Source organism: Propithecus coquereli, unplaced genomic scaffold (assembly GCF_000956105.1).
Source record: "Propithecus coquereli isolate 6110/MARCELLA unplaced genomic scaffold, Pcoq_1.0 Scaffold28, whole genome shotgun sequence".
Taxonomy (NCBI): domain Eukaryota; kingdom Metazoa; phylum Chordata; class Mammalia; order Primates; family Indriidae; genus Propithecus; species Propithecus coquereli.
Window position 1 is genome coordinate 1,992,443 of NW_012148396.1, and position 24,720 is coordinate 2,017,162.

The 24,720-nt window shown below is 42.8% G+C and overlaps 1 protein-coding gene across 1 annotated transcript in view; it reads right to left on the reverse strand.

Annotated features, from left to right (window-relative positions):
- Positions 1–18,117: 18,117 nt before the first annotated feature.
- Positions 18,118–24,720, reverse strand: part of LRRC6 (leucine rich repeat containing 6) — a 93,250-nt gene continuing 86,647 nt past the window's right edge. Inside the window, exon 11 of the mRNA XM_012647943.1 lies at positions 18,118–18,528. Coding sequence (XP_012503397.1) covers positions 18,351–18,528 — 178 coding nt within the window. The 3' untranslated portion in view covers positions 18,118–18,350. The remainder of the gene's footprint in view (positions 18,529–24,720) is intronic.

Consider the following 24,720-nt stretch of genomic DNA (forward strand, 5'->3'; position numbering starts at 1 on the left):
GGTTGTGGTGGTGCCTTGAGGGATACAAACAGAACACGGAATCATTCACCCACCTGGCTGCCTGGACCCAGATTCCAGGCCTGCCGCACAGACCCAGACCCATCCCTTTCTTCACTCAGGGGGCTTACTATGTGGGAATCAGGGAGCAGGAGATTTCAGCACATAGATTGAGGGAAATAAAAGCTGAAGCAGCCACCCTTATTCACATGTTTAAGACATTTGTCTCGTTCACCGTTAAAATGTGCCTCCATGAACGGCCTGCTCAGGCCGATTGGATTAACTGCTTGGGAAGGTATGAACAAGGTGGCATTGTTCTAGAAGCTTTTCTGTCTGACCTTTTACATTTAGATCTATGAGCTGCCTTTTAGGTGTAAATCTTTGTGTGAATAGGAGTGAAGTTTTATTTTTCCTCATATAGATATGCACTTGACTCAGTACCATTTATTGAAAATAAAAAACAAAAAAACACACTCTCTCCCTACTGCTTTCTAGTCCCTCCTTTGTTATGGGGTGTTCACATAGAGTGGTCCTGTTTCTGAACTCTATTCACTTCCTCAACCACACTGGTTTAATTACTAAATACTTTACATACATCACTCACCTCTGTCCTCACAATGACTGAGCAATAATAGCTATCACCATCATCACCACCACCATCATCGCCATTGACTTGATCATCATCACCATCACCATCACCACCACCACCATTGACTTGATCATCATCACCATCACCATCACCACCACCACCATTGACTTGATCATCATCACCATCACCATCACACCACCACCATCATCACCACCACCACCACCACCATCATCACCACCACCACCATCACCATTGACTTGATCATCATCACCATAACCACCACCACCACCACCATCACCATCACCATCATCATCATTGACTTGATCATCACAGCTGACAGTTACCGAGTGTTTACTAGGTACCAGCAGCTTCATGTGTCCTTAATCCTCACACGAACCCTACGAGATGGGCATTATGATAAACCTCATTTTACAGATGAGGAAACCAAGCTCCAAGGTGGTGAGTAGCATTCTGAAGACCACGTAGCTAATAAATGGCTGCACGAGGACCAGGCTCACTTCCGTGGAAGCCCAGTCCACCAGGGCTTTCTACTTTCCCCTAGTGGCTCCCTCTGCCATAGCCCTTTCACCAAACACGTGCCGTCTTTGATCCAGAAAAGGCCATTTCCAGGCTGTGGGAAAGACAGCCCCCAGATTGAGTTTGCTCTGTTTTGTAAACAGCTAGATGAGTACTTTTAATCTCAATGGGATTTTTAGCCCTTGTGAAATATTTAAACATCTGAGATTGGCTGCTTTGGGAATCGCTGAAGTTTATGCTGGGGGACAGGGGGAATTCACGATCCAGGCAGATCGTGAACGCAGTAGGGCTGCCTGTGGTCTTACTTGGAGGAAGTTCCATTTGGAGGCTCCCACTGGGCTCCTCTTTATCTGGCCACACCACAGCCCCTCTCTCATCGGTGTGGGGGTCCCTGGCAGGCAGACCCAGCACTGAGGGCAGGGGGAGCATTTCCGTGGGGCCAGGGGATTGCCTTGTCCTTGTACCACTAGCACACCTCAGAGTTGACATAACCAGTTTCATGGAAATGTAATGTGCTCTATTCAAGGAGGCGAGCCAGGGACAGAAGAATTCCAACCCAGAACAGCAAGCTCTGGAAGCCTTGGGGCCCGAGTTCTGCGGGGCTGTGGATGCCGGGGATAGTGCAACCCAGGGGAGCAAACTGATTGGAAGGATACAGGCAGGCGAGGAGGACTTCGCCTTCTCTGACCCTGGGATTCTGCTGATGGTTAGCGCAGACCTGCTGGCATTTCTGCTGAGTGCCCATTCTTGTCTGAAGTCAGCAGTCCAGGGGTGCTAACTGCGTTCGGGTAGCACTTCAGAAGGTAATTTCACGCCCTGCCTCGGTGCTGATGAGGCACTATTAATTTGGGGACACTTTAACACCACTTCACTGTGCCAGCTTAGCAACCTGGCTAATTAAGAAAAAAAAAAAAAGGGTAAAGAGTTGATTTAAAGAGACATTGCAATAAAAAAATAATAAAGAGTCGCTGCAAATGTTTTGAAACAAGGAAGGAGTTTGAGATTCTATGTATGTCAATGGAGATAAAGCTAGGATCTTGTTGATACACATATATGGAATTCTGTATGTTTTTCTTACAAATCAGTAACGTGTAGTATAAAAGAAACATAAATAGTGGGAAGCATATGGATTTGAAATAAGATAGATCTGAGTTTAATCCAGACTCTATTCTTACGAAAACAACATGTAAAAGTTATTCAATCTCAGTGATCCCCAAGTGTTTCATCTTTAAAATGGGGATAATTGTCCCAACATTGCAGGGTTTTCTGGGGATTGGATGCTGTGTGTGGTGTACTTAGCACTGTGTTGGCCCATAGTAGGCACTTTATAAATGGTTTATAAATGGGAATCTGGTATGAGAACTTTACGGACTGGAAAAGCATTCTTGAAGTGGATTCTGTGAATCCAGAGTTCTCTGTTCATAAAACCCCTCATTATGTTCCTGTTCAAAGACTTGGTGGAGCTGGAATCAAGAGGCCTGCTGGGCCCCGCTGATGGGAGCCATCCGACGCGGGCGCCCCTGGGCATCGCGGACCCCGCACAGGGTCGACAAAGCTGGGCCGTGGGAAAGTCAGGCCTTTGAGCCCAGAATGCAAAGCCTCCAGAGGTTTCTGGACAGGGTAGTGACATGAAGGATAGAAACTTGAGGCCAGTGTGGGGAAGTCATGCAAGTTGCCTATTTGTGGCGAGAATGAGGGCCAGGGCTCTAGGAAACCACTCCCAGGGTAGATGGGGAGAAAATGAAGTGGAATAATTCACAGGTTGGGCTTACAGAGGTGAAGACCTAGATCATAAAGTCTTAATGAAGAAAAGGACGAGGAATATTATCTGAATTTATGGTGTTAAGATGTGTGGGAGGGAACAAGCCCACAACGCTTAGTTCAGAACCAAGGAGAGAGAAGTGATGGCTGTGAGATGATTGGGTGTTTGTCCACATGGAAGGAGACATCAGGAGTAGGCATACATGTTCCCTCCAACAAAGAGCTTGATAGTAATTTGAAAATAAAACATGGCAACTTAGTTGAGGTTTGACATGATACATTGTGCTTATGGCATACAATTGGCTTCAAGGATCACTACACTGTCTCATGATCAAGTAAAAACAGCTCTCTTTCAAAGGTCAAAAGGAATTTTATTTCCTAAAATTATCACTGCTTTGATTAACTTTGGGATGCATTGCTCAATTTATTTTTGTAGCCAACCCTGCTGGTTGTCTATGTAATGTATGTTCTCCTATTCTCCCTTGCTAACAGAATCCTGATTTTCTTTGGTGCAAAATGGTGCACAGGTAAAAATATTGCATCTCCAGCCTCCCTTGCAGCAAGTAGTAGTCATGTATCACAGCCTTGGCCAATGAGATGAAAGCGGGAGCCCCAGTGCAGGGCCTGGTGTGTGGTGAGCATGTCCCATCATACTGTTCACTCTTTTCTGGTTTTTCTTAATTTTCTTCTTCCTTTCTGGAATGTTGAAGGGTTGCTTGAAGGTGCAGGGCTGGTTTGTAACCATGAAGGTGAAAAGTCATGCCAAGGATGATGGGATAGGAAGATTGAAAGAGCCAGTGTTTTTGAACTAGCACACTGGCCTTGGATTGCTTAACCCTAGACCTCTTGTGTATTAGGCCATTGTGTGTTGGGTTTTCTGTTAATTTGTACCCAAAGTCTTTCTCAGTTTGTGCAATTTTTAAATTTTAGACACATTAAATGAAAGCATGGACTTTTACTGTCTAACTTATAGAACAAACATTAAGAGAGGGTGGCAAGCCATTAACTGATCCACGTGGCTGGAGCGGCAGAGCTGAAAAGCTGGTGACCAAGTGTTCTGCTTGGATAGGAAGAGGCAAGAGCAATTTTCATAATCACAGGTTGGGATACAGAGTCTGACAAATGATCTGACTGGGAAACAGAATATTTGAAATTTCGTGGATCCTTTGATCCTAAAGCATTGATGTCTGAAGGAAGCATCACGGGATAAGGCAGAATGTGAATTTGAGAACCAGAAAGACAATGATTCAAATCCCAGCTCTGCCACTCACTGCTATGTACTTGAGTAAATTGCTAAATCACCCTGCGACTCAGTTTCCTGCTCTCTAAAATGGGACCATGATGTCTAGTTGGCAGGGGTAAAAATAGTTCATATCCTGATCCATGTAAAGTCACCCCCTGGAGCTGGGCAGACCACACTTGCACAACCAGATGTGGCAGCCCTGCCCAAGAACGTGGCTGGCCAAGAAATGATCATTTGCTTTGGGCATTAACTTATTCTCACAACACCTGTATGAAATAGATTTGGTTATCTTTGTTCTATGAACAAGGAAACCAAGGTCAGAGAAGTCAGCACCTAGCCTCAGGCCATACTTCTGGAACAGACAGTGTAGAAATCTCTCATTCTGGTTCAATTTGGTTCCATACACACTCATGTTATCTGCAAGAATGGTAGAGATTTCTAGCCTTTGTTTTGTGATAGGACTCTGGTTTTGTCTGGGAAGATTGTCATGCAGAACAAAGATTCCATTTCCCAGCCTGTCCTGGAGCCCAGAATCACCATATCTCTAAGTCTGGGCCAATGAGAAGTAAGTAGAAGTATATAGGAACTCCAAAAAATTTCTTGATGACAACAAACACATACTCTTTTCCTTTGTCTGGTTGGACCATGACTGTGATGGTTGGCACTCCAGCAACCGTATCAAGCCCTGAGGTGACATCCAATAGAGAAACCATGTGCTTAAATGGAGAAGTAGAATGTTAGAAGGCTGTTCCCTAATGACACCATGAAACCTCCATACTAGCCCTGGATTCTCTACCTTTGGACACCTGTTCAATGAAGGAGAAATAAATGTCACTCTTATTTTATCCATTTGTTTTATTTTCTGTTTATTTTATTTTCTGTTATATGCAGCTAAATGAATACTAATTTAGGTAACATAAATCCTGTTATAACTCATGTGCCTGTTCGCACTTTTTGTTTATGAGCTTATTCTGAGGTCATGGGCTCCACACTTAGAGTTTTGGTCAAGTGCAAGGGGTAGCTGGAGAGTGGCCTGAGTGCCCGGTCTGCTGTGAGGACCAGCTATGTCTCCATATTCTTGAGGTGTTCTTGTCTCTGGGATAGGCAATTGAGGCACACAGGATAGAGCCCTGGGCTTGGAGTCAAGTCCAAATCCAACTGCTAGCCAACCTTACGTTAGCTGCATGCTCCGTGCTAGTGTCCTAGCCTCCCCGAGCCTGAGGCCGCCATCGGTAAAGCAGAGGTCATACAATCATTTCTCCCTCATTAGTGTTGCTATGGAGACCAAACAGATGCTGAGTGTGAAAGGACTTAGCACAGTTTCACATCCTAGTAGGTGCCCCGTCAACGTTTGTTGGATGCAACGTCGCTGAATCCGAATCTGGAGAGAAACACGCAAATTTTTCGCCTTTTTGGCTCTCTCAATTCCTTTCCTCTATGGTCTTACCTCAATGTTTAGAGTAGTGGGGTTAGTGCCCACCACCTTGGGTTGCGGTTGGAGGTTTCCTCAGGATGTGGCCTCCCAGGACAGGGCCAGGGGCTGAGTGTCTTTGTGTGCCCAGCATCTGCCATGTCACCTGGTGCTCAGAGGCTCTCAGCACCATTTGCTGATTCCAGAGCTTTGATTTTCTACACCCTGATGGGGAGGGAAGGCTGTGGTGAGTGCCAGTCATATTTTACCTGACACCTCTCATAGCTAGTGAAGTTATATTTAGCTCCTAAAATAACCACAGCCCAGAGCAAAGGCCACCTGACCGGAGACCACAATTGATGTACACTTAGAGAGGAGTAAAGAGGAATGGCCCTGGGGGCCACAGGGACCTGGTTCAGCTTCCAGGCCTGTTTTCATTAATCCTCTGTGCTCTCATCTGCAACATGACATAGGGGCCAGGTAGTTACTGAGGTGATTAAATGAGAGCCAGGCACTGAGAACACAGACGCAGGAACCTGACCCCACTCTGCTCTCAAGGAGCTGTCAGTCCATACAGGAGACAGACTCACAGAAGCTGCCAAGACTGAGGCGAGAGGTCAGAGGGGTGAGTGTGGGGCGGGAAGGGTGTGAGGTGGCCTTGGGGAGGGGCTGCCGTGCCTCACGCACCATGCTGCACCCTTCTGTCCAGGTCCCTGGCGCCGAGACTGTGTTCAACAACCATCCACTAAAATATAAAAACAGAGGCGTGAAAGCTGCCGAGAATAGAACTCCATTATTAAATCCACGGCTGAGTGGAGAGTGCAGTATTACTCCTTCTGGAGTTTCAGGATGTGCGAAATTATGTGTGCTTTTGGGAGGGCAGTGGCAAGAGGCCAAGGCCAAGGGACGAGTGATTAACCTTTTTTCAATGCAATCAACAAGTACTTCCCACTTGCTCCCTCTGAACCAAGCACTGTGCTAAGCGCTGGGGATGCTGAGGTGACCTGAGTCCTGCCCCTGCCCTGGAGTATCTGTGATCAAGGATGATACAGACGACCAGAGCAATAATTGCACTCAGAGACAGTTAGGGTTGAACTTAGAGGTATCATATTTTTCAAAATAAAATATAGGAAAATGATATTTCAGAAAATTATTATACCACTTCTGGGTGTAAGGGGCAGTCTGAAAGACATAGTTTGGGTGCCAAAATCTAAGAAATCTGAAGTTATTTTAATGGTTTTGAGGAGAACCTGATAGGATATTTAGATAGGGGCTATAGCCAAGGACCCTGGGTCCATAGTTGCCAGAGTCGCGCACATGCAGGACAGGGGCTCGTAAGGTCTAAAGGGACGGGGGGAAGAACTGACTTGTAGGCTTGCTCAGGGGACAGTGAGAAGCGGTGACCAGTGGGTGGGACTTGGAGGATAAGCTCTTCCTACCTGTCTCTATGAACTCACAGAAATCTCTATCTTCTCCCTGCTGAGCAAACTAGTTCAACATAAATTTGGGAGAAGGACGTGGAAGTGAAAACAGAAAGAAGAAATAGACAAACTTCTGGTTTCCTGCAGAGGCATAAGCTTTCCTTGCCTTCATGTGAGACTGACAAATGATTAAGCTAATTCCTTTTTTTTTTTTTCCAGTGGAGTGTGTACAGATTGAGTGCTATGAAAATACTGTGGGAATATTTTCACTCACGGCGGCTAGAAGGTGCCTGGGGCTTTCGCTGGGGCTGGAGTTGACACTGACAGCCACCCTTTGAGGCAGGGTTCCCTTGAGTGACCTGAGGGGTGATTTTTATAGCCCTTTAATCAATAAAGAAATTCCATATTTTGACAGTTTTCCTTTGCACAATTCTCGATGGAAAATGATTCTCTAGCCCAAGAGTTGAAACTCTTTTACTGGAAAGGGTCAGATAGTAAATGTTTCAGGCTCTGTGGGCCACAGGAAATCTGTCGCAGCTACTAAACTCCGCCCCCATAGTGTGAAAGCAGCCCCAGACAAAACGTAGACGAGCTTGGCTGTGTTCCAATTAAACTTTGTGGACAGTGAAATTGGAATTTCCTAAAATTTTCACATATCATAAAATACTATTCTTCTTTCGATTTTTTTTTCTCAACCATTTAAAAATGTAAAACCCATTCTTAGATCACGGGCTATACAAAAACAGACAGTGGGCAGATTTGGCCCTGGGTTTACTGGTCCTGGCTCTGAGTCTTCAGAGTGTCCCAAGGGTCACGCCTCACCAATGTGGCCCCTCACATGGCCAAAGGTGGTGGGTGCCCAACTGACCCGAGCTCTAAGGAGAAAACAGCAGCATAACAACAACAAAAGTAGTTTGAGAAAAAGTTTTTGTATATAAAATTTTAAATATATATTATACTTATGTAAAATTAAATATGTATATGTGTTGAATATGGGATATATATGTAATCTCATATGTATTTACTCTGTATGGTCTTTGCTACTCGGTTCCATGTATTATTCTTTTTTTAGTAAAGACAATTCATTAAGTATATAACTAAATAAAGTGGTGATTTAATGGTTGCGCATTGTGTGTCTTTCCCTTTAAATGAGTTCGCAAAGCAGGAAAAATCCTGGCAGATTACATACCCCACGTGCTGTCTGGGATGTTTGGCATCTTCTCAGACACTCTGAAATCACATAGCTTGCCTGCCTTTCTCTTCCCTGTCAACTTCCTGCCTCTAACAACCACTTCAAGTGTTCCGTGAATCAGGTACTGAAGGACGTATTTAAAAAAAAAAAAGTCTTGAGGTAATCTCAAGAGGCTTGTCCTTGTCCTTCAGTGGGGGACACAGAAGATCCTGCCTCTTGATGCTTTCCAAGGGACAGATCCTGTGAATGGTGGTAGGTATTTTTAGAGATTTTGCTACTCCCTACCCGCTAGAATATAAATTCTCTAAAGAAAGAGATTTTTACTTGTCACTTGTGTAGCTTAAAACGGTGCTTTTAGATACTGAAAACTTCTCATATTTGCTGAAAAAAAATTTTGAGTGACCACCAATCTGAACTTGTGTGTTTCTTGTTGGGTGAATTATTTTTCAAATTCCCTAAGAGCAGTGTAAAAATAAGAAATAATATTGCTTTCCACAGAGGTTGCACTAGTTTGCAATCCCACCAATGGTGCATGAGTGTTCCTATCTCTCCACATCCACGCCAACATTTATTGTTTTGGGACTTTTTGATAAAGGCCAGTCTCACTGGAGATAAGTGATATCTCATTGTGGTTTTAATTTGCATTTCCCTGATGATTAGAGATGTTGAGCATTTTTTCGTGTTTTTTTTGCCTTTTATTCTGTCTTCTTTTGAAAAGTTTCTGTTCATGTCCTTTTCCCACTTTTTGATAGGGTCGTTTGATTTTTTCTTGTTGATTTGCCCGAGTTCTAAGTAGGTTCTGGTTATCAGCCCTTTATCGGATTTGTAGACTATTCAGCTTTAAGAAACAATGGTGATATAGCACATCTTGTATACTCCTGGATAGAGCTGGAACGCATTCTACTAAGTGAGGTATCCCAAGAATGGAAAGACAAGCACCACATGTACTCATCATCAGACTGGTATTAACTGAGCAACACATAAATGCACATATAAGAATAACATCTATTGGATGTTGGGCAGGGGGGAGGGGGAGGGGGAAGGAGGAAGGAGGGAGGAGGGGACAGGTATTTGCATACACAAAGAGTGCAATGTGCACCACCCGAACGATGGACATATTTGAAACTCGGACTTGGCGGAGGGTGGTAAGGGCAACATACGTAAGCTAAACATCTGTACCCCCATAATATGCTGAAATAAAAAAAAAGATAAAATAAAGCACCATATATAAAATTAATTTTAAAAAAATAAGAAATCAATATTAACTTGCTGATTCCCTTCCCCTTCTCTCCCTACTTGGGATCTAAGCTCTACTGAAAAGAGTTCATCGTATTCTTCAGTTCATCGCATATCACCATCATGATTTCATGCGAAGCCTCAGTCTGGTGTGTTTTACTTATGTATTTATGAATGTGTGGATACATGCATTTTAGTTAGTCTCTGTCATCCCACTTCCCCAGGCCCATTCCACTCCTCCGTAGGCATCCAATGTACTCTATTTAGTTTCTGCCCTTCCCATCCTTCTTACATTCATTTTGGGGATTGCATTTGATCATCACCCTGGGGACAAACTGATTTTGTGTCTATGTGTAAACTCCTTTCAGCATTCGTTACTGCCTACTTGCTACATGCTAGTGACTCTTGAATTCTCCTTTGAACCAGCTGTAACATTTTATTGGTTCACTCATTAATGAGTTAAATAAAATCTCTGGCATTATTTTATATTTATAGGAGAGTTGTAAATTTATCTCTTTTCAAAAAATTATCTTTTAACAAAAGCTATACATTTTCTTCTAAATACTGCTTTAACTTCATCTTTCAAATTTCGACATATGATTCTTTCATTGTCATTTAAACTCAATAATTCCATTTATTTTGTTTTTAACCCAAGGATCACTACTTTGATCATCTATTTTTTAACACAAAAAATATAGTTTGAGCTATCCTTTTCTTATTGATTTCTAACTTTATTGCATATGATCAAATAGGCTTCATTTATATATTTATATCATTTCATCCCACAAAATTTTGAGGTATATTATAATGACAAGTGAAGTATTAATATAGTAGTATAGAGAAACGAAAATAAAAACTCAGGTCATTGGAAATTGCATTATAAAGCAGACTTTGGCGTACATATAGGCTGGACCCACCTTAGGTATATGCATTGCTATTGTCCAGGTGTATCTGGGGATGTCCAGGAAATGGTGGTGTGGCTGAAGAAAGACTTATATTGGTGGGAAGAAGTTAGGATGAAGGAGTGTTTGGAGACCATCCCCCCGACCCCAAGACAATCTCCAGGTTTGGTAATTTGCTAGTAGGACTCACAGGGTTTAGCACACAGTCATACTTATGGGTATGATTTATTACAACAGATGGATATGAAGCAAAATCAGCAAAGGGAAAAGGCATATAGGGCAAGTTGGGAAATCTTCCAAGAGTTCTTTCTCAGTGGGGTCACAAGGAATGTACACAATGTACACAATTCTTCCAATAAGTAGTGACATGTGAAATGTTGTCTGCTAGGAACAGTCTTTGGAGACGTAGTGTCCAAGGTTTTTATTGTCTGCCTCTACCTATCATGTACCTAAATTCCAGACCTCCAGAAGGGAAAGCAGGTGTTGAATATACACCACATCGTCTGTTTAGGTGCTGTGAGCCACTTTTATCAATTTTCAGGATGGTGGAAACCCTCCTGAAATCCAAGATCCAGGATGCAAGCAGGCAGACCTTTCTAAGGAGAGCAGTCTCAGCCCTGTTCTATTAACTCATTTCTGCTTAAGGAACCTCTAGGGAGAGAACTCAGCCTGAAGGGATGGGGGTGGCTTTGAGAGCTGTCCCAGGAACAGACTAAAGAGAGTGGTGCTTCAGAGTGTAGTATAATGACTATTCCCAGATCTGCATGTAGCAGAACCTGCGGAAATTAACTGAATCCTAAAGAGAGATACAGCTTTGCACAGTGCAGCTACTTAAATAAAAATTCCACCTCCTTTCCGACTTGGAGTAGAATCCTAGCAATTCAGGGGAAGGGATTGGGCACAGAATGCTTCATTGTTTGATAATGTGCTACAGCTCTGTTTGTTACCCAAGGCAGCGATTGCATGAATAATCTCTAAAGAAAGTAAGACCAGGATTGTTCACAAGAAATGAGGCCAACCAAAGCTGTTACCAAAAAGAGTATGACTGTCATATGGAATCCAAATCAGGCTGTTTTGCGAGGGGGTAGGGGGAAGGATGTTCATGGCGTGAGGTGGGTTTTACTTTGCATCTCAGAGTGGAAGATTCCACCCCACTTTTTGCCTTGTTCTAAGGGGGAGAACTTATTCTTCAGGATGTCCCCAGCCAAACTCCACAGAGTCAGCTCACAGTGAAACAAGAGCTCACCTTTCCCTCAGAGGCTCCCAGAATGATGTAGATGACAAAGTTTTTAAGATACAATAGAAGGTTTAGACTTGGTCATTTCAGTAGAGAGGCTTGGTACTTCCAAGAAAATAGGGCAGTTGGGATCATGTTGGGGGAGACAGTACTGACGGAAAGAGGAATGGAATGGGAATCATGGCAAACAATTATAAATTTAGGGCATCGACTCAGGTCCCAGGATGTGGTGCCTTGTCTCTGGAATGACAGTGAAGGGACTGGTGGCCCTGCTCTTCACCTGCTGTGTGCAATATTGGGTCAAGCACCTGAACTTTTTGGAAAGAATACCCTTAACCTTCCTGGAGACCCAGTGTGTGTTTTTATTTTGAGGGCGGATGGGTACAGCAGCAAGGGGAAGCTCTGATATCAGTACTGTCCTTATGAACCTTGCTAGGCTGAGGCAGCTGTCTACTCACAGATGAAGACACAGCAGGAGATGGAAAAGGTATTGTCACTTCTACCCCTACACCCCCCACATACACGCACAACATAGGGCAGGGAAGAATGGTTTCAATTCATGCAAAAGTAGTCCAATCTCTCAAGTCTAAGGTCCCCCAAAGAACTTCTCTGGGAACCCCTCAAGTAAAGAATAATATGCAATTGCTGGACATGCTGGCATGGCTGGAGCCCTGGGGCATGGGCGGTGGTCCACGGAACAGCAGCAGAGACTGGAACTTGGAAGGGAGGATGTCTCCAGAAGGAGCTGTCCAGCTGGGGAGAGGAACATTGGCCCTGTGAGAGATTCCCTAGGAACACCTGGGGACACAAACTGGAGGTTCTTCGTCAGCAGGTGGGGCTGGATCCAGGGATATTTGAGTTAAGGCCATGACAGTGATTTCAAATGTAGTCCCATAATGACACTTTGGGGATCCTGAGTTACATTCAATACAGTGCAAAGATACTAGCAGAAAAAAAAAGTAATTAATAGGTAGGTAACTATAGTATCACATTTCAGTGCAGCTTTCAAAGAAATAAAGCCAGAGGAAATTAAGGTTTTTCTTTTCTATCTTTATCTGCATAAACTAAGGAACAACAAATAAGATCTAATTCATAATTCTGAACAACCCTGCTAAATGGCCTGTAAGGATCTTTATTTGGCCTTGCATTGATTTGTAAATATTTTTATCTATACAACTCACCAAAGGAGGAAGAGGCAGGCAGCGGTGTAGGTTATAAAAACGGCCTTGGGGTAAAATTAAATATGCATCTCCCCCCACCATTGCCCATATCTTTTATTCACACAAGAGGAGAGGAACCACCTCCTCTTCTCCTTGAGAGCAGGAAAAGTCACAATGTCACCTAAGAGAACTCATGCTTTGTGGAGGAGGGCGTTGTGGTGGACTGTATTTTCCAATTGTATTCTCTCAACAATATCTCTTATTTCACATGCTCTTCTAGAACCCTGTCCTCTCCCAGCAAGAGATGGGACTGTGCCCTCTCCTCTAGAACCCAGGCAGGCCTTTGTAATTGCCCTGGTCAATGAGAGGTAGCAGAAGCAAGCTAGGCGACTTCTGGGGCCGGGTCCTGAACACGCCATGTACTGCTTCATTGCTTTTATGGGATGCTTCCTCTTGGAACCTGGCTGCATGCTCAAAGGAAGCCCAGACTAGCCCTCATGAACACGTCTAAGTGTTCTGGCCATTAGACCCACTGAGGTCTGGTCAAAATTCAGCACCAACTGCCAAATGTGTAAGTGAAGACGCCTCAAGATGATCACCTGGTTTGGAGGCCCCAGACATAAGGGAGAAAGGACAAGTTGTCCCCATTATACCTGTTGGTATTTCTGACCTTTGGAAGCCAAGAGCATAATAGAATGGATGTTTTCTGTCACCAAGTACAGGATAGTCTGTCATGTAGCAATAGTAACCAGAGCAGACATTCTAATCTCTGTTGGTGGTGGAAGTGAGCAGCGTAAATACCATGGTCCTCCGTAACCCTGGGTCCTGCTGGGGAGGAGGGGTCATGGATCACTGTGGCCATTGATTTCTCCCTTTGACAGCACCGTGGACTGGTGCACTTTCCCAGCGCAGCTGAAGCCAGATGACATTTCATGATGTCAGACTCCATTTCTCTCTGAAATCAGGGCTCCATTTTTGTTTATAATTGTTCCAATGATTAATGTTCTTGTCAAGGAATAGGTGCCTTGTGCACTGTGTCTTGTCCTCCCTCCATCAGCAGGTCCTCCACTCTGTCCCTGGGCCTTGGCAACACTGTCCTGCTCCTGTCCTACCCTGAGAGAAGCTCAGCTGGGTTCCTTGAACCAAGCACATCACCAACTTCAGTCCAGTTATGCCACTGACAGAGGGTCAATATGTGGCTCCCAGGAACGGTGACCACTTCCGTGCAGTGGGCAGGCCAAGTGCCCAGGGAGGGGTAGTGGGGATATGGCACACAGCAGCTTGGGGCCAGGATGTGAGGTGCTGAGACTTGTCCTTAGGGAATAGTCAAAGTACACTCTGTTACCAAGCAGGGCTGAGGTGGGGGTAACATTGGCATAGCAGGTGATGGGGTTTGAATGCAGGCAGCAGAAGTGGGTTTGGAGAAGACTGGAGATGCTCTCTTTGAGGTAGAACTGACTGACAGGTTTTAGTTGTCGATTGAGTGTTGAACACAGGAAGCAGTGGATGATCAGAAAGTGAATCCATAAAACAAAACAAGGAAGAAAAGAGGCAGAAAAAAATGAAGTGTCAGGAAAAATGAGGAAGAAGATACTGAACTGAACAATGGACCAGCTATAAGACACCCAGGAGAAAACAGCAGAACTTTGGGCACAAACCTGAGGCCTAACATGGAGATCTCAGAGGCATCAGCCTAGAGCTGATGGCAGGAGCCATGGGAATGGGGCCAAGGGCCCAGGGGGCATCCATGCTGAGCAGAGGATGGGGCCAGCAGGGACCCCTGGGTGACTGGCCCTTATGTGATGGCTGGAGGAAGCAGAGTCCTTCAGCAGAAGGAAGATGAGAACTGCGACAGTGGGGTCTCAGAAGAGAATCTTCCACGGCACCTGATATGGCTCCTTGCACATCGTAGGTGCTCAGTGTTTGCTGAGTGAAGAGACCCACAGCTGATCTCTGGTACAAGGAAAACACTAGACCAAATGCAAAGAGCAATAATCAGGGAGTAGACATGTAAGAGATCAGCTCATTTAGCTTGGTATGCTACAGGGTGGCAGACGCATTGGCCTGACACGTGTCAGTTGCAGATGGGGTTGCACTTTCCATCCAAATGTATCAGGCAAGCTGTGACAGGATGCAAATGGTGACAGACACACACTGCATGCCACAGCTCAGCTGTCAAGTGGAGGGCAGCCTTCCTGTGAGCAAGCAGGGACACCTTCACTCAGGCCCTGGAGTCTTGAACCAGACTTACACCTCCCCTAGTGGTCACTGTGGGTGGCCTCCTCTGGACATCTGTGGGCCACTCCCAAAGGGCAGGACGGTCCTGCTGCCAGGCTCGTCATGGTAGCTGGGAGTGGAGTGCAGAGATGTGAACAGCTGCGCTGGGGAAAGGGGCCACGTGATTGGCAGGAGTGAGGAAGGGCCAAGCCATGCTGCTCAAGAAATCAGAAACAGAAGGACGATGCGTGGTGTCCTGTGTTTGGACATCATAGCTGGTGAGATTTTCTTCCCCCTGGTGGCTGGGAGGAGGACTGACGACCTCTCCTGTCCTGGCGGTGCTGATGTGGGGACATAAGATGAGTCTTCTGAAAGAAAGGCAGGAACAGAGTCGGACAGCAAGGAGCAGCGCAGGGAGAATTTGGGAAGAGCGGCCAGAGCACCAGATTCTGGAATTATCAGCATTCTGGAATTCTGGTGGAATTTTCCGAAATCAGGATAATCTGAAAGTTGAACGCTCAGCTTGTAGAAGTGATCCAAACACAACATATTTCTTCTCCCACTATGCCTTCACTTTTCTTTGGGGGGAGTACCCCCTCTCAGCCCTGGATGAAGATTTAGGCAGATTCTGTAGTATTTCCTCTTATTCTTGAGTAATAGATGGTCCTTCAGCCATTTGACTCACATTCTAAGTCTCAGGCACCGGCTGAGGTGTTTGCTGAGGAAAAGGCAACATGGATAGGTGGTGGAAGAAGAAAGCAACAAACACCAGTCACCAGCTTCAACCACATGGCTGGCTACAAAAAGAAGAGCTATGGTAGTGATGGTATTTCTTCCATGCTTTGATATGAATACATATGTGTGTATATACACACATATCCATATATAAAAATCTGTCTAGTTGTGTATACACACATATCCATATATAAAAATCTAGCTAGTTTTTGGAACACTTTTCCCACAGACACCCACCTGTCTCACTACGTCACAGTTGGATTTCTTCGGGGAAAGACCTCCTTTGGACACTGCCCCAAATTTTATACTGTGAATCTTCCTCCTGGGCTCCGCAAAGGGGCCCACATTTACCAGGGTGACTGCACTGGAAGGAAAGAAACACCCAGGCTTTTCAGAGATTACTGGACACTGGCTCTGAACCAATGGTAATTCCTGGGGACCCAAAACCACACTGTGGTCCACAGTTAGGGTGGACCACATATAAATTTTAACCATATATTTAAATCTCTTTACTTTGTTTTCCCATTCTAACATGATATGTGTTAATAGTGATTAACTTTGTATCTCAATATTGAATTCATAGGATATCAGAATGGGAGTATGACTCCTCTGGAAGGGGAATAACCAACACTCAAGAATGGAAAAGGTCATATATGGGACTCTGTTTCCTTTTTGGGACAGGGATAATATCAGTTTGCTTGGGCTGCCATTAAAAAATACCATAGACTGGGTGGCTTAAACAACAGAAATTGACTTCTCCTAGTTCTGGAGGCCAGGGATCCCAGGTCAAGGTGCTGCTAATCAGGGTCACAGTGAGGACTGCTCCTGACTTCATGTTGCGTCCTCAGACGGGTGAGAAGGTGAGCTCTGGAGTCTCTTCCTCTTTTTATAAGGACACAAATGTCATGAGTACCCGGCCCTCATGATTTCATTTAAACCTAATTATCTCCCAAAGCCCCACCTCCAGATACCATCACATTGGGGTGAAGGCTTCAACATATGAATTTGGGGGACACAAACATTGAGTCCATAACAGATAGCATGTTTTTGGTTGTTTAAGGGATAACTGCATTAATTTAGTCAGAAGTATAATTTTGTTTTATCTTTATGTAGAAGTTAAATATATAGTCCTGACAAATGTATATGGTTCCAAGTTGGTTCCAAACTCTTTTGGATTATGAAATGTCAACTCGGCTAAGATTAGAAACTGTTTTCCAGAATCCCCTTCCCTGTGTGGTTCCCAGATAGAGTTGACCAAAAGAAGAACCTGCATGAGTTTTTGGAAGAGAAATTGAGAGAGCTTTGCTTCTCAGCTCCTCCCATGTTTGAATCCAACAGCATTCCTATCACAATCTCTATTCCCATTGTATTTATAGTGGCTCAGTTTCCCTGACTGGACACTGACTGGTGGATTTTGGTTCTCTGCTAAAACATTAGCAGAGGCCTCTAATGGAAGCCTGTCTAACAGAGAAGGCCCAATCCAAGAGAGCACCCCGTCACCCTCGCTCCTTACTCTGACTGTCCTTCACAGCCCTTATCCCCACCTGACACAGCACTTGTGTCCATGTGGCTGCTTTGTTACTACTGAATCCCCGATGAACAGAGCGGTTGCTAGCACTCAATAGTTGCTCAATAAGTATTTGCTGAATGAATATTTGGGGAAACCTGATTTAAATGCTCGTATATCATGATCAGAGTAACAGTAATTCTTCCTACAGTGTATGTGGAATATTGAATTCATAATATTCTAGATAAAGAAGAGGTAAAAATATCAAAAACGTAAAGAAGAAAGTGCGGGAAGAGTAGGATGGGGAGGAAGAAAGTAAAGAAAGAGGAAAAGGGGAGAAAAGAAAGAGGAGGGGAGGGGGGAGCTAGGAAGGGGGAGGAGGAAGGGAGAGAGAGGAAAAGAGAGCGAGGAATGGAGGAGGGAGGAAGGAGGGAAGGGAAAGTAGGAAGGGAAGGGGAGGAAGGGGAGGGAGGGAGAAATTGGGAGGAAGGGAGGAGGAGGAAAGGAGGAAACAGGGAGCAGAGGGAGGCTCTGAATGTGGCTGACACTGTATGAGGAGCTTTTATACAGTTTAATGGAGACCAACCTGTGAGGCAAGTGTTATTACCAGATTATAGGTGAAACCACTAAGGCTCAGAGAATTAAAGGACTTGCAGAAGGTCTTTACAAAGTGATTGAGCTGGAATCCAAATATAGGGTGTCTAATTTCAAAACTCATATTCTTGCCATTATACCTGCCACCAGGGAAAGCAGATGCACCATGAGAAGAAAAATTGAAATGCTGTTTGAAAACATATTAAAGCATTCCATTTGGGTCCGAAATTATAGTTTTAACTTCTGAGCTTGACCAGTTTGGTTAAGTACCAATTTAATAATCAGTCCTTTTATCTATGACTTACTCTGTGCATAAGCAGGCAGTGCTGTGATTTATAACCAATGTTTTATGCAACAGTTCTATGATCTTATCGAACATTTTCAACACCAACCCTTTGTTATAGACAAATGGTTGAGTTACATCATTTAAGGTATACACTTTACTTTTAAACTAGTTTAAGAATATTACTGTACAAAATAAAAGTTAAACATTGGAGTAGTAATAATGATGAATAACTCTGTGCTTCCCCATAAATAACATGCATCCTGTCTCTGCACCAACAAAAACTGGCCCTAGTGGGTCACAGCCAATGACAAGGCAGTCTGATGTTTCAAATCAACGGAGGCACTTCAGGGTTATCTTCAAAGTCTGGGTCTTCCTCACTGGGTATAATTTTGGGTTCAGATCCCAGTCTTCTGGGTGTGTGTTTTTTCTCTAGAATGATGTTAGTCACATCAGGGAATGAATGCTTGCTAGGATCCACTTCTAGTTTTTCAATGCATTTGCTTCTGCAACAACAAAAAGACAAAGGGAAATTGATATTGCATCATTTAAAATTTCAAATAGATTCAACTCACTCATTTATTTATCCAGCAAACATTGGCAAGTGATATCCCTGGAGCACAGAGATAAAAATAAGAGAATGTCCCCAGCTTCAAGTCACTTAGAGCCTTGTAGAAGCAAGATTCTGACTTGTGAAGAAAAAAAGTGCTATCCGGCTGTGCTAATGCACAGGCAGTTGGAGGAGAGGTCACCTGGGAAACTCTGCTTACCTAAGAATTTTTTTTTCTGTAACTGAAACAACACAGCAGGCAAAGCCCCACAGCCAGGATCAGTAATGGAATCTCTCCTGAATGCAGCTAATCAGGCTTCTGGACCCTGCTAATTTAACGATCCACCAGGTCAGGGTTTGGCAGGGGCTTCTATACCACAAGTTCAGGTGCATAGCAAAGCTTAGCTCACCAACTTGTCCTACACAAGAACCTAGCCTACTGCCTGCACCCAGTTCTCAGCAATAGCAGGAATAAAACAGAACAAGGAGGAACCTCCATTGGCCAATGCTTCCAATGTCCTGGTCATGTAGAAAACTCTGTAGATAATGCAGGTCTCTGAGCTGCATTCCTGGCATTTTGATTCCATAGGTCTGGAGTTTGGCCCCACAATCTGTAGTTTTGTAATGTTCCCCCCCAAGTGATTTTGATAATCAGTCAAATTATTTTGAAATTACTGCATCATTCATTCATTCATTCATTTAGTCATTCAACAGATTTATGTTAAATGTCTACTACATTTCAGGTGCTATGTAGGCACCAGGGATACCATAGTCTGTGCAAATAGACAGGATCCTGGTAATATCTGACACTGCAGTGTCATTCTCTAACATAGAATTTATACTGTCATATAATTGTCTCATTATTGGTCTGTTGTCCTACGAGACTGACATCTTTGAGACAAAGATTTTGTCCTTTTCATCTTGTATACTTGGCATACAGCTGTACTGCACAAATACTTGTTGAATAAGTGAAAAAATATTATTGTTCTACGAGGGAAATAATGAAATTATATAAGAAATAATCTCTGATCTAAAAAAGACTACACAATCAATCTAATCCAGAAACTCCAAACTGATGTCCTTAAACTAAATTCATCCAGCAGACACTTTTTGTTGGGGGAGGAAGGTTCCATTTTCTTTTGGAAGTGTAAACTTTCTACTGTCCTTGCAACCCTTCCCCCTCATTTCTGTCATCTGCTCAGCCCTTGAAGGCATTTGAGTTTTTAATTCCTCTTAATATTTCAACTAATACACATAGAAATGTGAAGAAAAATACAAATCATACAAAGAATATATAATAAAATAGGATAGTCTGAAGACCCAGATTGCACACTATAAATAAACCATGTATGCCACGGGAGGAAGAGGGAATTCAAAGGGACGTGTGCATTCTCTGAAGAGGAGAAAGAAGTGGGGATTGCCCTGCAGGATGTTAGAGGATGTGGATCAACACAAAAAGGGAATCCAAGGCTGTAGAGAAATGAATGGTGCTGTGGTCACGACCTGAACACACCTTCCTCTCAGAGGCCTCCATGCAGCGATATTCACGGGCCCCTCTACCTTTAAAGGGACAGAGATTCATGGCTTCTGGATGAAGCTGCTTATCATCAATGCACAGGAAATAACAGACCTCACAAGGTTGGAGGCATACTGTGCAGAAAAGAGAGAATAGCAAGAGCAGGCCAGAGATGACACTTTTTAGAAAGGCCTGCCTGCAAGTTTGGGTGTTGGCTGGTAAATCATTCCCTGTATCTACATGAAATGTTTCCTAAACAGTGAGGGTGTTCCTATCCTATCTCTCCACATCCACGCCAACATTTATTGTTTTGGGAATTTTTGATAAAGGACATTCTCTCTGGAGTCAAGTGACATCTCACTGTGATTTTGATTTGCATTTCCCTGACGATTAGAGATGTTGAGCATTTTTTCATGTTTGTTGGCTATTAGTCTATCTTCTTTTGAAAAGTTTCTGCTCATGTCCTTTGCCCACTTTTTGATAGGGTCGTTTGATTTTTTCTTGATGATTTTCCTGAGTTCTATAAATTCTAGTTATCAGTCCTTTAACAGATGTGTAGCATGTGAATATTTTCTCCCATTCTGTAGTTTGTCTGTTTACTCTCATGATAGTTTCCTTGGCTGTGCAGAAGCTTTTTAATTTGACCAGGTCCCATTTATTTATTTTTCTTGTTAGTGTGATTGCCTTTGGGGTCTTATTCATAAATTGTTTCCCTAGGCCAATGTCAATAAGAGTTCTTCCAATATTTTCTTCTAGAATTCTTATAGTTTCATGTGCAGTCTGAGGGATGGCATACCCCTGTAATATGCTGAAATTAAAAAAAAATTGAAAAAAAAAACACAAAAAACAATGAGGGTGGCATACTGTGACCAGAAATGTGTGCAATCAACATGGTTTATGTTCTCCTTCTGGGAGTGAAGAACTTTGGTACGTGCTGAGCAGAGGGTGTCTACCAGCCCCTAATAAAATGCTTGAGCACTGAATCTTTAATGAGCTTCCTCAAAGGGCAACATTTCAAATGTGCTGTTGCAACTCATTACTGGAGGAATTAAGTGTGTCCTGTGTGATTCCACAGGGAGAGGACTCTAAAGCTTGCCCTGGTTTTCTCTGGATGTGGCCCCATTGCTGATTTTGCTCTGTGTCCTTTTGCTGTAATAAATCTTAGCCATGCATATCAGTATATGCTGAGTCCTGTGAGTCCTTCTAATAAATCACTGAACTTGGGGTCATCTTGGGGACCCTGTCCTTTGCTGAGCCCTGTGCTAAGCCCTTTACTTGTGTCATTGAATCCTCAGATAACCTCATTACCACCACCTTATGATCCAGAGGGAGAACAAGAGGAACAGCCAGCCAAGGTCCCACAGATAAACACAGGCAGGGGTGGGAACTGAATCCGGGTCTGCGGTGTTAACATGACATATACTATTACTCATAGAAAATCAAGTGCCATACACAGCACAAATGATGGGTTTACTATCCTTGGCATCTGGCATGTAAGATTAAATTCGTCAAAAAAGTTTTCCAAATATTTTGCCCACTTTTTAATGGGGTTATTTGTTTTTTTCTTGCTGATTTGTTTGAGTTATTTGTAGATTCTGGATATTAGCCCTTTCTCAGATGTCTAGTTTGTGAATACTTTCTCCCATTCTGTAGGTTGCCTGTTTACTCTGTTGATTATTTCCTTTGCTGTGCAGAAACTTTTTAATTTAACTAGGTCCCAGTTTTTACATTTCAAAATATTCAGGGAGTACAAATGTTTTTGTTACATGGCTTGAGTCAAGGCAAAAAATGTGCCTATCACCACAACAGTGTCCATTGTATCTGTTAGGTGGTTTTTTGTTCCACTGATTTATTTTTGTTATTGCTGTATTTGCCTTTGGGGTCTTAGTTATAAATTCTTTGCCTAGGCTGATGTCTAGAAGAGTTTTTCCTACATTTTCTTCCAGAATTTTTAGGGTTTCATGCCTTACATTTAACTCTTTTATCCATCTTGAATTAATTTTTATACATGGTGAGAAATAAGGGTCCTGTTTCATTCTTCTGCATGTGGCTATTCAGTTTTCCCAGCACCATTTATTAAACAAGGCTTCCTTTCCTCAGTGTCTGTTTTTGTCTGCTTTGTCAAAGATCAGTTGGTTGTAGGTGTATGGTTTTATTTCTGGGTTCTCTATTCTGTTCCATTGGTCTGTTTCTATTTTTATACTAGTACCATGCTGTTTTGGTTATTACAGCCTTACAGGATAATTTGAAGTCAGGTAATGTGATGTCTCCAGATTCATTCTTTTTGCTTAAGATTGTTTTGTCTATTCAGGCTTTCTTTTGGTTCCAAATGAAACTTAGAACTATTTTTTCTAGATCTGTGAAATATGACATTGATATTTTGATTGAAGACTGTGTTCAATCTGTAAATCTCTTTTGTCAGTATGGACATTTTAACAATGTCAATTCTACTAATCCGTGAGCAGGAAATGTTTTCCATTTTTTAACATTATCTATGATTTTTTTCATCAGTGTTTTGTAGTTCTCCTCATAGAGATATTTGGTTAAGTATATTCCTAGGTAGTTCATTATTTTTGTACTTGCAGAAGTTTTTCAAAAGATAGACAAATAGCTAACAAATATATGAAAAAAATGCTCAACATCACTAATCTTCATGGAAATGCAAATCAAAACCACAATAAGATACCACATTACCCCTGTCAGAATGGCCATTTTTAGAAATTCAAAAAACAATATATGTTGACACAGATGCAGAGAGAAAGGAATGCTTATACACTGTTGTGGGACTTCAAATTAATACAACGTCTATGGAAAACAGTATGGAGATTTCTCAAATAAATAAATGTAGACCTACCATTTGACCCAGCAATCCCACTACTCGGTATTACCCAAAGAAAAAGAAGTCTTTTTATCAAAAAGACACCTGTGCTTGAATGTTTATTGTAGTACAATTCACAATTGCAAAGATGTGGACTCAACCTAAGTGCCCATCAATTCATGAGTGGATAAAGAAAATGTGACACACACACACACACACACACACACACACACACAAATATCATGGAGTACCATTCAGCCATAAAAAAGGAATGAAATAATGTCTTTTGCAGCAACGTAGGTGGAACTGGAGACCATTATCCTAAGGGAAGTATCTCAGAAATGGAAAAACCAACACCACATGTACTCTCTAATAATTAGGAGCTAAACAGTGGGCATACATGACACATGGGCACAAAGAGATGTAAAGGACATTGGAAATCAAGAAGTGGGGAGGGCAGAGGGTTGAGGGACAAAAACTTACCTGTTGGGTATAATGAACACTATTCTGGTAACAAAAAAGCCTTGACTTAAGCATTATACAAGGTATCCATGTAACAAAAACATTTGCATCCCCTTAATATTTTGGAATAAAGGAAAAATTTTTAAAAATTCTCTAAGTCAGCACAAATATTGGAATCAATTGTGTCATAACACAGTGAACCCACAACATGTTAGGGCCTCTTTCATCTCATTTATTTCTTGATAATCAAGAAATAAAGTTTAGTACTGGCAGTCAGAGGCAGTAGGACATCCAGGGTAGCTTGCAAGATCCTAGCTCCTACCCACTAGGCTGTTGCTCTCTTGAGTTACTCAGCTGCTCTGTGCCTCAATGGCCTTGTCTTTAAAATCAGGATGATGACAACGAACATAGGGCTATTGTCAAGATCAAATGAGTTCATGCATGTAAAGGCATAGAATGTGCCAGAAACACAGCATGCATTCAGTAAATGCAGCAAAAGAGTAGTGTAAGTCATTATGTACCAGTATAAGGGTAAGAGTCAGCTATTTAATTAAGCATGCTTTTCAGTACAAATCTTTTAGGTGCCCAGTGCCGTATCAGTGCTGGGAATTTAAAGGTGAGTAAGACATAGCTCGTGCCCATAATCAAATGGAGGGAAAAAAATGCCAACATTTGCTTGAGAACTAGGAATCCCATAAACTAATGTGAATCTTTATATAGCTTAATGATAAACCAGACCAATTGTGACATGGCACTTTCCAGTTTGGGAAATATTTTCTAATACAAATGGAGGGGACGTTATAGTTCATGAAAGTTTAAGGGCCTACATTACAGTCATTATTAATTGAAGCTCTACTTTTTAATTACTATGTTATTATTTAAAAGCTATGATATTTGTGTCATAATTAAGGAAATATTTAAATTCATCTATTATATTTTCCTTGACTTTGAGGAAAAATAGCCTATCTCACTTCCAGGCATATATCTTGGGCTATAATTTCTGGATCTTACTAATAAACCATGAACTTAGCCAGTATATAGTTACTGCACTCACCTACTTCAGATGTTGTGAGGAATGGACTAATTTGCATTAGAGGACTTTAATTACTCATGGACCTCTGGGGTAATAAGCAGTGAGCAGCTAAGCCTGGGACACTTGAAGATCACACTAATCCCCAAAATAAAGAGGAGAGAGGCTCTTCTCCCCTGCTGTTTCCTGCCTTGATGTCAGAGGCCTGAAGGACAGATGCCCATCACTGGTTTTACTACTTGACTTTCAGAACCAGAACCTCTGGAATCTAGCAAGAATAGCTGGAAGACAAAGTAAGCAGATGTATTACCATAGAAGGCAG